General features: G+C 41.9%; 1 protein-coding gene across 1 annotated transcript in view; it reads left to right on the top strand.

Moving 5' to 3' along the window:
- Positions 1-5,843: 5,843 nt before the first annotated feature.
- LOC126223750 (uncharacterized) overlaps positions 5,844-13,293 on the top strand; it is a 504,566-nt gene continuing 497,116 nt past the window's right edge. Inside the window, exon 1 of the mRNA XM_049942199.1 lies at positions 5,844-6,033. Within this exon, the coding sequence (XP_049798156.1) occupies positions 5,889-6,033 (145 nt within the window). The 5' untranslated portion in view covers positions 5,844-5,888. The remainder of the gene's footprint in view (positions 6,034-13,293) is intronic.

The raw sequence follows: 13,293 nt of genomic DNA, 5'->3' as shown, positions 1-13,293 counted from the left end.
ATAACATTTTGTAAGAAGGTGGGATCACTTTCAATGTTTTCCAGGATGTCAGAACAAATCATTCTTCGGCGTTCCTTCTGTTCAATTGTGAGACACTTTGGAACCATTTTTGAACACACTTTGTTCATGTTGTAACTTTCTTGAAGAATCTGCCTAACACTTTCCTTGTCAACTCCTGTTAACTCAGACACTGCTCTGATTGTTAAACGGCGATCTTGTGGAACAAGTTTATCGATTTTTTCAATGTTTTCATCAGTTTTTGCTGACAATGGTCTGCCAGTGTGAGTGTCATCACTGGTGTCTTCGCGGCCATCTTCAAATCGTTTAGCCGGCCGAAGTGGCCGTGCGGTTAAAGGCGCTGCAGTCTGGAACCGCAAGACCACTACGGTCGGAGGTTCGAATCCTGCCTCGGGCATGGATGTTTGTGATGTCCTTAGGTTAGTTAGGTTTAACTAGTTCTAAGTTCTAGGGGACTAATGACCTCAGCAGTTGAGTCCCATAGTGCTCAGAGCCATTTGAACCATTTTTTAAATCGTTTAAACCACTCAAACACTTGTGTTCGCGATAAACAATCATCGCCGTTCACTTGTTGTAACATTACAAACGTTTCACTTGCAGATTTTCCTAGTTTGAAACAAAATTTGATGTTAACACGCTGTTCTTTCTGTACACTCAACATTTTCCGACGCACAGACAAAACGTCAACTACTTAAAACAGACGCCACGGGCAGACTGAGTGCAGGAGGCAGATGAAACTCGAGCAGTAGGCGGAGCGAGAGTCACGTGACAGGCCACGCGACTTTCAGCCTTATTGCATTCGTTTTATTGTTTCACCAGTACTAGTCCGGTTTTTTTCTAGCCACACCTCGTATTCTAATTTTGTTTTATCGTCACTGAAAGACGCCTTTTTCCATTAAAAAGAAAGGTGGTAGAGAAAAAAATTTACAATTAAAACAAACGCGGTGGAGGTACCGTGGTTGAGCACTGCTCGTGTATTTTTTTATATTTTCACAATCGAACAAATTTTTCAATTTTATTTGAAAGAATAAAAAAAAAACGGCCAAGGTAACTGACTGAAAATCGGAGAACCGGGGTTCGAATCTCGAAGAAACCTGGCGGATATTACTTTTTTCGTTTGTATTTTTCCATATCTCAGTTGATAGGGATAAGACGGTTAATAGGGAAAGTAAATCAATAAGGAATGATAATAATAAGGTAGGCAAACTAATTTTCTAAACGCAGTGAGTTAGTAAAGTATAAAACTTTTAAGCCTTGTCACATGAAAACAACTCTGAGTAAAAGTGCTGCGAATTCCTCACGAGAGATCACAGATAGCCAACCGCGCGATGCTTGTTTACAGCGAGGCACGGGACGGAATGCACGCGGGGAGAGTTACTTTGTCCCGGTTGCCTCTTCGTCATATCACATTCGTGAACCTGGAAGAGTGAAGGTGTCCAGCACGAGCCTAATAGAGGTCAATCGGAAAGAGTTGTTTTCCGTCATTAGGCTGTCGCGGACCTCGCGGATACATGTAGTGATTTTTCCATCGTTGATGCGCCGTATGTAATACGTTTTGGGAATGAATGCAGTGTTCTTCAGTAAGTAACGTAGGACGACCCCCTGTATGTAGTTCGTAGTAATTAGCTCATCTGTTTATGCCGTAGTAACTAGTTATTGTTTGTTGTGTCATCTCTTTCAGGTGGATAATCTGAACAATGGAGGATGTACACCCTTCGACTAGCGCTGTAATATATAGTTGGGAGCCTGTCACAGACGATGGCAAGCGGGAAGTTACCAACGATGTATTTTAGTTTTTAGAAGTGTTGCAAGACTGGTGCATTATCAGTGCACTAGAGGAAGCAGGCAGTTCTGTTTCTCGGCGTTCCAGATTGATAGGAGCGGCTATGGTCGAGCGATTTTTGGAGCTGACGAACGAAATGACTTTTGTTGATACTGAAGTACTATACCATGATACGAAGCAGAAGGTGATTCAGTGAAAGATATCCCGACTAGTGGATTGCAGAATTGTCATAACACTTTGGAAATCTCCACGTCACTGGGAATATGTGCTTCATCTGTTCCCGATGAGTATTACGAACCGGTTACTGAACGATTGAACTACGACGCTATACCCCTTGAAGTAAAAGTAAAGGCAGTAGCGCTAGCCAGGAATCATCCAAAGTGGAGCTCACAAACACAGCAAAAGAATGCAGCAACAACAGCCCTGAGCCGGCCGGTGTGGCCGAGCGGTTCTAGGCGCTTCAGTCTGGAACCGCGCGACCGCCACGGTAGCAGGTTCGAATCCTGCCTCGGGCATGGATGTTTGTGGTGTCCTTAGGTTAGCCAGGTTTCAGTAGTTGTAAGTTCTAGGGGACTGATGACCTCAGATGATAAGTCCCATAGTGCTCAGAGCCATTTTAGAACAGCCCTGAAAGGGGCGGAATACCCCCAAACTCCACACCTGTGTGCCAGCCGTGTGATGTTCATTTCTATCGCCAGGTTAAAAACTTTATTTCCAGGCCTCAGAATTGCAATGTGCTTCTGGAAACCCAGCGGGAATTGCACAACCGCACGGATGCAATAACAATTCACAGCATAATTCATAACCAAGTTTCAGCACCGATTTTTTAGGCAATGAAATCGTATGCGTGGTACGCATCAAAATTAATTCCCGAAAGAGACATATTATTAAATCTAAACCAAGTTTGTTTTCCACCGACTCTTCAGAAGGAACAGTGTAGCTGTCGAAAGATTGCATTCATTAGATGTTCATGGTGCCGTGAGTATATTTGTTTCGAATCTTTATATGACAAGTAGCATCCTTCTAGTTGTTCGAAGTAAAGTGAGGACACGTAACAGTGACTGGAAGAGCCATTGTAAAGTGACCTGGAGTAACATTTTAGTTGTTTACTTTCCCAAGAGGTTCGAGAAATTTATTTGCCTACTTTACTATTATCATTCCTTATTGATTTACTTACCTTATTAACCCTCCTATCCCTATCAATTGAGATATGGAAAAATAAAAACGAAACGAAGAACATCCGCTAGGTTTCTTTGAGATTCGAACCCAGTTTCTCCACTTCCGAGGCAGTTACTTTTCTTTTTTTTAAATCTCATTTTTGTTCTATTGTTCGTTGACTTTGTTCGTGGCGGGCGTCCAATGACACTCGTTCAGGTTGTTCGTTGATCCGTTCACTCAGTTTTTTTTATTACAGGGGGTAGCTAAACCGTCTGACCGAACACGCTGAGCTACCGAGCCCGCACCTTGGCCGTTGCGCTATCGGTGCTATCGGCGAAAAGCGTTTACCATGTGGGTACAGACGCGGCAGTTGTAAAAGTTTCTTACCTCGATTTCTGGAAAAGTATGCGTTTTCGGAGCCCATACCTGATGATGAAAAATGCTCTATTTACAATTATCTGTCGATCCCGCCAATTTTGATTCGATTGCTCGTCATAACATTTAGGGATGATTTTCTCAAAAACGTGGAGGTGTTGACCTAAAATATCTTAGATTACTTCGTTTTAGGTTGTACACAAGCGACCTGCCAAATTTGAGCCGAATCGGTTGGCCGTGTCTGAGGTCTTCCCCTTGTCAGTAGAATGTTACAGAGCAATTACGTTTTGCTTAGTGGATGTTTGTGATATACTTGTTAATATTAGAAGCTCTATAAGGCTATTCGCAAGTGGTTCTATTAGGCTCGTATGCAGAAAAGTCACGATAACTAGAGAATTGTAGCGAAATACAGTACAGTTAGGCCTGGAGAGAAATGCCGTTTGGTCCAGGGACTGGCTGTTGAACCCCAACATAAACAAATGTAACGTATTGCACATGGACAGGCCAGAGAACCAATTATGATATGGTTACACGGATGTCGAACAGTCACTGGAAAATGTGCCTTCAGCCTTGCCTTGTCGAATACTCCGGGTCCCGTCAAATCTGCGAAATTAAGCAACATTGGGAGTATCAGGTATTTGGATGACTAAACTCTGGAGCATGCCACACGTTGTTGCTTGCTTTTGCTTTGTTTTTCCTGAAAGGGGAGGAACGGTGTAGGCATAAGGTTCGTGACAACCAGACTCTGTGACTTGGCCTGGATTAAACGCTGGCCTTCTCCGTAGCGTCTCATCAAGTGAGGACAAATGACACTTTTGATTTTGATTGCTCCGTCGGATGGGACGTTATGATCGGGGGCCCTTTGGTGAAATTCGAGTGGGATATCCCACGATTCGGCATCCTATTTCACCCTCTTCCATCTCTCTTGATTATCTACAACAAACAAGAGACCGCCGTACTGACGTATAGCGTATTACACTCATCTACACGTGTCAGGTGCACTAAACTACATAAGTCACTTACTTCACGAGGGAAAGGTACCAGTGTGCGTGAATGATAAAAATCTTTTTCCAGTTACGTGGCCGAAACTGTCTTCCGGAGTCTCCGAGACAGTCATACCACACGGCTTTTTACTGGAAGCAGTGTCATCCATTAAATATTTTGCAACATGTGGATCGGAGCAATTTAAAGTGGAACTACTACGTAAAAGTAATAACAGTTAAGGTAGATCTCAAAGTTTCATTGTAAGAATCCAATGGACGTGTTCTCCACTCATGGAGGAGCTAGCTTACAACACCCACTTTCGACGGACCCTTGAATGTTGCTTGTTGAGCTCAGTACCAGATAGGTTTGACAGGAGAAATAATGAAGATGGAAAGAAGTGGAGTATGCCTCATCAAAGATTCGTTTAGGGAGCATGAAAGCGTCACGACGATGATCATCCAACTTCAGGAGCAGACACTTCTAGAGAGGTGGGGGGTGGTTAGTGTTTAACGTCCCGTCGACAACGAGGTCATTAGAGACGGAGCGCAAGCTCGGGTTAGGGAAGGATTGGGAAGGAAATCGGCCGTGCCCTTTCAAAGGAAACATCCCGGAATTTGCCTGTAACGATTTAGGGATATCATGGAAAACCTAAATCAGGATGGTTGGAGACGGGATTGAACTGTCGTCCTCCCGAATGCGAGTCCAGTGTGCTAACCACTGCGCCACCCCGCTCGGTTTCTAGAGAGGTGGTCGTTTACTGTTACAATTCGTCGAGTGAAGCAATATCTTCCTTCTTCCTACGTATATCTAGTGTAAAGACATGATGGTAAAATACGAGAGATTCGAATTCACATGGATGCTTAGCAACAATTGTTATTTCCGTGCATCATTCGTGACGTGATGAGGAAAGGGGAGAAGTGAGTGGTAAACAAAATATCCTTCGCCACATACCGTAATGGATATAGCGATCGCAAGCATTTGTCAGCAGGAGAATAGCGACTGTCACAAATTATAACTGTAGAGATGCCATATGTTGGGCGTAACTTTTTCGTTATTTTGCTATGTTTCTCTCGACCAAGGCGAACATCTTCAGAAATTCCGCAACCCTGGGGCCACATGTTGCAAGTATTATCAGGCTGTGTATATAGCGCCGCCGTCTTATATAAAAAACAATAAAAATGAAAAAGGAAAAAAGAAACAACGTAACGTGTGGCCCTCGCCTTGGGGTTAGTATACAATTTTAATAAGGTGTGTAGATGTGGAAATATCTGTAGACTCGTGGGAAGCTAGATGCCGGCGTATCCAGCTATTGAGCAAATGGGAAAGTCATTGAAGATCAGTGGATGCGCAAACTCGGTCAGTGTGGCGGCACCGCTTCGAACGTTTCCGCTGTAGATCGGGTGCGCTCGGGGCGCCTTGGGACGGCTCGCAGCGGCGGCCCGGCGGCGCGCCAGTGTTGCGCCGACAGCGTCCGCGAGGCACAGCGAGACGCGATGCCGCCTGCGCTGTTTCCCGGCGACCGGTGACTCGCGAGACGCGCTCATTGTTAGGTCGCACCTGTCATGACAGCATGGTGACCGACGTTCCGCTACCGTTCGCCGGACCGCGACGCCGAATACTGCGCACGGTGCTCGTCTGCTCTTCCTTTCTCTTCTTCTGCTCCTTCGCCTTCTCGTCGACGGCAGCGTCTTCACAGATACAGATTGACGAGTCCGGTAAATATTTACATCGAGACAATGTGATACCTTGGTGTTACTGTAGCTGTGGATTATTATGAAATTTGAGTAAACGTATTGTAAATCTAATTATATGGAAGTAGGCAAGAAAAGAATCGTCTGTCATGCTACCTATCCGAGTCGTAGAACATATATTTTGAGAATCGGGTGCCTCAAGACAGCAGACGTCTGCGTCATATCGTAAATAACGCAGTCCTAACGCTAGAAGTTGCAAGTTCTTCGTCATTTATTACCCGCTAATTACTTTCCTGCGTAGACTCACATCCATTGTCCCACATACCCTACGAAATGAACCTTAACTTTGCCTTCTCGTAAACAATTTACATGGCTGTCGAAGTTATGTTACATACAGTTATTTCACTAACGAAATTGGAAGATTAAGACACAGTGGTACATCACTGAAGCGCAGCACGTATTTTTCTAACTAAATGTGTTCACGTGCCCAAAATGTTACAAGATACCTTGTGCCACAGTTCTGTTTCAGGTAGGTGAAGAATCTGTGTTGAACATAATTTTTGCTTAGGTAATAAACCAATGAACTCATTTTGTAGAAGTAATCTTACACAACACTTTGTTTCATTTAACTTGCCATTAACAGAAACGTTAATAGAGAACGCGTTATTTCTGTATTCGGCGGTACAAATGAAACAAAAATCTGTAGCTTTCTCATAGGTCAATTCTCATAGCTACCTAGATTGGTTCTGGGTGACTACATAGTTACAAAGAGAAATTTGCCCATTTGGGAGTCGAAATCGCAGATTTTAATGATATTGCGCGAAACGAATCGTTAAATGGTCTAATGCTACACAGTAACTACTTTCGGATAAGACAGAAGGTAGTACATTCGCTATAAAGCATCTTCCAGAACTATGCTATGTAAACGGGTCATGGCAATACGCAACTTTGAAGTGTTGGCAATCCCAAGTAGGGATTAAATATAAGAAGAGGCAGAAATTAAGGAATAATAGCCCAAATTCTTCTTAGTACAGTGTCCACAGCACATTTAATCAGTTGTATATCGTATGAAGAGTTAAATTACCATAATTTGATTTACAGAATGGTTCTGCACCACTCAGTGATACATATTAGATATGTAGTAGGTTATTATGTAGTACGTCCAGCGCATGATAAGCCTTTTGTTGACTTTAGCATAGTCTCAAATCATCGCACTGTGAACACTATCATACACACACACACACACACACACACACACACACACACACATATATATATATATATATATATATATATATATATATATATATATATATATAGGAAAGTAACGCTTCTGAATCTTTTATGTGAAAACTCTTGAAGCTTTTTAAATAAACCAAACGTTATTCAATTTTACATATTTATTCTTCATGTCTACATATACCATATACTTCTCAACATAATCACGCTGGCGAACATCACATTTCTTCGAACGAGAGATCTGTTTGTTGATGTCGTCACTGTAGAATGTTTGAGGACGAAGCCACAGCCTCGTCTCTGCTTGCAACACTTCATCAATATCAAAATGAAGTACTCTAAGGTGTTTTTTAAAGGTGATCGGTGACAGAGGACACAAGGCTCCGGATTGTTGCAGATGTGGCAGCGCTCGTGTGTGGTGTGGCCTTGTCATGCTGAAGGACAGTGATCCATGTGTGGACGAACGTTTCGAATTCGAAATCTGATTACAACATTTTGTTCCTCACGCACCGACATAGTTACGTTATACATTGCAATTTGGAGCCCTTGATCGGCAGAAAGTTACAAATATGTGGACATGAAGAATAAAGCTGTGGAATGTTAATGATATCTTTTTTATTTAAAAAAACTTAAAGAGTTTTTACATAAAAAATTTGGAGGTATTACTTTTGAGCACTCCGTCGTATGTTCTCCTGTAATTACGACAGGAGTAGGGGTTACAGAAAATGGCTTTAAAGTGTTACATACGTAATGTAATAAGTGTATAATGTGGTACTCTTTTATGTGAACATCGACAAGACGGTAGTTGTTGAATTCAGAAGGTTCGGGATCCAAGTCCCAGTTCAGCTATCCAAAATTAATATCGCCTCTGTGGCTCTTTATCGATTAAAGCAAATGCCAGATTGGTTCATTGACGCAAAAAAAACACAATCACCTTCACCACTCCAGCCTCATCGAAACTTGTGTTACGGATGTAGTAACATCCTTGTTTTCCAAACAAAATAACGTTTTTTACGTCCTTATTGTACTTCAAGCATAGTGTCAACAAGCATTTAGCATAGAAAATAGAAAGATATGAAACCCGGCTGTGGTTTTAGATGTTTGTTTTGTTATTCATTCGGTCATAGAAAAACTACTGCTGTTATCAGCATCTACACTCTGCAAGCCCGCTGTCAGTGTGTGGCGAAGGGTGATTCTGGGACCTTTATAAATGACCCCTTTCCTGCTGCAGTCGAGAATCGTGCCCAGCATGAACGATTACCTAGGTACCCCAGTGTGAGCTCTAGTCTCTCTGTTTTTCCCGCGCTGGTCATTTCGTGAAAAGTACGTGGCAGGTGGTAATATGTTGCCTAGCTCGTCTCCGAACGTACGCTCTCAGAATTTCAACCACTCGGAGAGGAGCGCTCCTCTCTTGTACCGTCTGCCACTTGATCATGACGTGTGGGCGTCTCGTCTGAAGGCTTAATGAGATTCGTGAATAAACTTTATGACAAACGAGAACGGATTAACTACACTTCTAGGGAATACAGTGAGATGATGCGTCTAGTCAATTCCTGTTTTTCTACTAGAGTATACAGCAAAACTTTAAATTCTTGCTCCGTAATTACGTATACAATGGATGTTAATATTTGTCCTGAAGCATTACATGAACATGATTGCGCTGTTCATGCAAATTTATTATGGCTTCTGACGCGCACTGAGGTATAGTACGGCATGATAAATGTAGTGATATGGGCACCACTAAGTGTCAGAATTCGGTATTGTATTTCGTTGCAGTTTCCATACCGAGCAGGAGATGCAAAGGAACAGTTCACGTGACATACGATGAAAATATGTATCAGTTAATGATTTACGAAATGGCTTTCTACTAAGACCTGGTACTGTTGGACGACATTAGCTGCAGATGATCTCTTTTACAAACGATACTTGCAAAATGTACATCAGGAAATAATATCTCAGAGTTCCAATATTTAACATTGTTTCTGATGTTACACACGTGCATCGCGTAGTAACTATCCACACACAATTCTCCACCTAGCTGGCACGAAAGATAGTGGACACTTATTTTTCTCTGGTCTCAACAATCCAATTAAAGGTACAGCTAACGTCAGATACTCCAAGAAGTTAAAACTTGCCACATTCATCGCTTTTAGACGTGTTATTATTTCACACTGTTATTCCGTTTATTAATTCATATGGCGTTATAGTATTAGCCCCAGTTATTTAAATGAAGTAACATAGCGTCGAAAATCAGCACTTGTCCTATAGACGGCTTAATTGGGTTTTCACTCCCGTACATAAACATCATACCGCATTTTTCTCATTTAAAGAAATTGACAGCTGCACACGACTAGAAGATGCTGAGTTCTAAATTTTTCCAGAACCTTCCAGCGGTGAAACTACCCTGTAGACAACAGGTTCGATACCAAACTACGTTGGAGTGCTGCTGATCTTATCTAATACTGAGGGCACCAGCGCTCATATTGCGCATCCGTGAGGCACATCGGAAGGCTGTTTCATTGAACTATCCTTCAACTGTAGTTTGTAACGTGCATTTATCTAAACAAGTAACGAAGGAAGAAGCTTATCGCTCAAGTCCACAATGAAGTCAATAGAAGCAGAATATTAAGTCAGCTAAGGAAAAAGTGGAAGAAGGTCGGCCGTTGTCCGTTCAAAGAAGCACACAGGCGTCGACAGGTCACAATACTGGGACACAAACGTCTTGATAACACAAGGACTTGTCAGGAAGTCATATTTGCATAGGGGCTGTTCAGAGGGCTGGACAGTTTTATTGTTGCATGTAAATATTTTTTGAAGAAACATTTCAGTCCTACAGATGGTTCTCGATGAACAATACGATCATATCGACTCAGAACGTAAGCAATTGAAAGTGTAGATTTTAATACCGAGAAACTAAGATAGAGAAGCAAACAACATTGTATTTCTGCTGAGCATGGGTGAATGACTAAATGCTTCAACGGGGTACGATATCAGTGAATCATACACGCTAGCAGATTTGCGACTTATTTGAACCACTATTTCCTCAAAGTAACTTGAAACAATAGTCTAGACTGATACGTAGATTGTCGTTTTAACGAAGATGCATCACCAGATCGCTTTTACTCATCTTAAAATTTTATCCAAATTTTTGATTTTGTCTGTGCCTGTCATTGTTCACGTCGGAAAAAAGAGTTTTGTTCTCAATATTTATATCATACGAAGGCGTGCTTAGTAACAATGCCTCCTAATTTTTAATGTTAGAACTCCTACAATTTTTTCAATAAAACAAAGGTTATTAACATTACACATTCTATTGTTTATGTCTTCGTATTCGTTTTTCGATATAGTGATATCCGCGACGAACACATTCTTCGCAACGAGAGACCGGTTCGTTGATACTGTCACCGCAGAATGTTTGACTCTGAGGATGGAGCCAGTACCTCACCCCTGGTTGCACCGCTCCATAACTATCAAAGTTAATCTCTCGAAGCTGTTCGTTTAGTTTTGGAAACGGGCAATTCGGGAATGTATGGAGAATAATCGATGGCTGTGTACCAAAGGATCGGATTTTTGCACATGTCGCAGCGGTCGTGAGTTGTCTGGCATCGTCTTGCTGAACTGAAAGGGGGGGGGGGGGGGGGATGCTCCAGCTGTCGATGAACTCTTTGATTTCGAAACTTGATTACAGCACGCTGCTTCTCCCGCATCAACATAATTACGTAACATCTCGCTATGTTACATGCTACAATTCGGAGCGCTCTGGTGCCAGAAGGCTGTAAATATGTAGGATGTTAATAAAATTTGTGGTTTTTTAACCTGTAACGGTTTTCATATTAGAAATTCGAGGGAATTACTTTTCAGCATGGTATGCAAATATTTGTGCTTTCAAAAGTTGTTATTTCGCAGCAGCAATAGCAGTTTCAGTACCAGAAGAACATTATAATTGATGTTCCGTAGGAAGAGAGTACTTTCAGAACTTTCTATCGAACAATACGACAGGCTTCATGATTTCAAGAAACGCAAAGCTGAGGTCGCATATTCGTTTCCCGTGTTGGTATGGATTGGGGTTTTAAATGTGCTGATGGCATGTGTTTTCACTCTAGTGACGATATTAAAAAGATATTGATATACGAGAGGCATAGAGACAACAAAGTTGAAAAATAAAACTAAATATTTTAAAGTAAAGAATGCGCTGGAACTTACGGACAGATTAAGACGGGAATCCAGCTCTGAAGCTCACACATTGTCGGAAGTGGTCTTGTACCAATAATGTAAGTCCAGCGACGGTTACCGGAGAACAAATAAGTACGAGTTTGCAACAAATGGGGGGGGGGGAGGCAATCTAGCGAACGAATTAAACCTATAAATTTGTATTGTTAGTGCCAGCCGGAGTGGGCTAGCGGTTCTAGGCGCTACAGTCTGGAACCGCACGACCGCTACGGTCGCAGGTTCGAATCCTGCCTCGGGCATGGATGTGTGTGGTGTCCTTAGGTTGGTTAGGTTTAAGTAGTTCTAAGTTCTAGGGGACTGATGACCTCAGAAGTTAAGTCCCATAGTGCTCAGAGCCATTTTTGTGTGTATTGTTAGTGGCACCTTAGTAGATGAATCAATAACAACATTGCCCACTCGAGCCCAATTCAAGCAAAATAGATTTATTATAGCTGGAAGCCCAACACAGGGTACACAAAGGTGTAGAGTTTAAGATACTTCCCGGTAACGATTATACTCAAAATGCCAATTTTCAAATTAAAAAGTATTCTTAACATGCACACCATTTCTGACAGTAGATGTTAAAAAATAATTCTAATTTTCTTCCTTTTTTGGTCTGTTTCTTTCATTATACAGAGCATTTTGTTCGCTGTTCTGCTTTGTTAAGGGGAGCAGTTCCATTTTCTGGATGTTTTGTTACAGCTTCGAGCCTTAATTACGAAATGTACATGTGGGAGAACATCTCCGTTACGATTTTCTGGAAAACATTACACATTCACGAAAATTCGCACATCATTTGCAATGGAGATTATTCCGCTGAATAAAAAGAAATAGATGCTGTTTTATCGGGTGCTGAGAAACCAGATTTTCATGCAAATTTATTTCAAATGACCAAACTTTATCTTACATTAATTTTCGTCCTTCTCTTAACGGACACCATAGAGAATATTTGAATTAGTGCAAATAGTTCCTCAAATAATACGATATGTGTATGTGCAGTATTTATATTTTGAAGCAGCTACTATCGAAGTCGACTTTGCCAAATATTAACATGAGCAAAGAGCTCGCAGAAGGATTGGTATAAAGCTGGAATACCTTCCATGTCATCAGCTACTAGTGTTTTATATCTTAAATAATGAACTGAAATGAAATGTGCGTATTGCTAGTGCCTGCCGTCGGGTAGACCGGTCACCTGGTGCAAATCCTTTTAACTGGCTCCACTTCGGCGACTTATGTGTACAGGTGGTACATACAAGCCGTCGTGTGAATTACTTTTGAACACATTATCCGAAAACTGTCTTGAGCAGCTAAATCGACAGCCAACGCGTAATGGAAATATTTTAGATCTGGTAGCCACGAACAGACCGTACCTCATCGACGGTGTCACTGTTGAGACAGGGATTAGTGATCATGATGTTGTCATTACGACTATGGTTACGAAAGTTAAAAGGTCGGTCAAGAAGGCTAGGAGAGTATTCTTACTAGAAATAGCAGATAAGCAGTTGTTAGCATCCCACTCAGTAAATGAATCGACTTCATTTACTTCCGGTACGATGGACGTGGAAGAATTATGGGCAAATTTTAAACACATTGTAAATCACGCATTGGACAAGTATGTGCCGAAAAAGTGGGTTACGGACGGAAAAGACCCACCGTGGTTTAACAGCGGAATTCGGAAATGCTCAGGAAGCAAAGGCAGTTGCACTCGCGGTACAAGAAAGATCGGGAGAATGAGGACAGTCAAAAGTTAGTAGAGATTCGTGCAGCTGTAAAAAGAGCGATGCGCGAAGCATTCAACCACTACCACCGTCATACCTTAGCAAAAGATCTTGCTGAAAA

This window comes from Schistocerca nitens, chromosome 1 (genome assembly GCF_023898315.1).
Source record: "Schistocerca nitens isolate TAMUIC-IGC-003100 chromosome 1, iqSchNite1.1, whole genome shotgun sequence".
In the NCBI taxonomy this organism is placed as follows: Eukaryota; Metazoa; Arthropoda; class Insecta; order Orthoptera; family Acrididae; genus Schistocerca; species Schistocerca nitens.
This window is presented reverse-complemented; position numbering and strand designations above follow the sequence as displayed.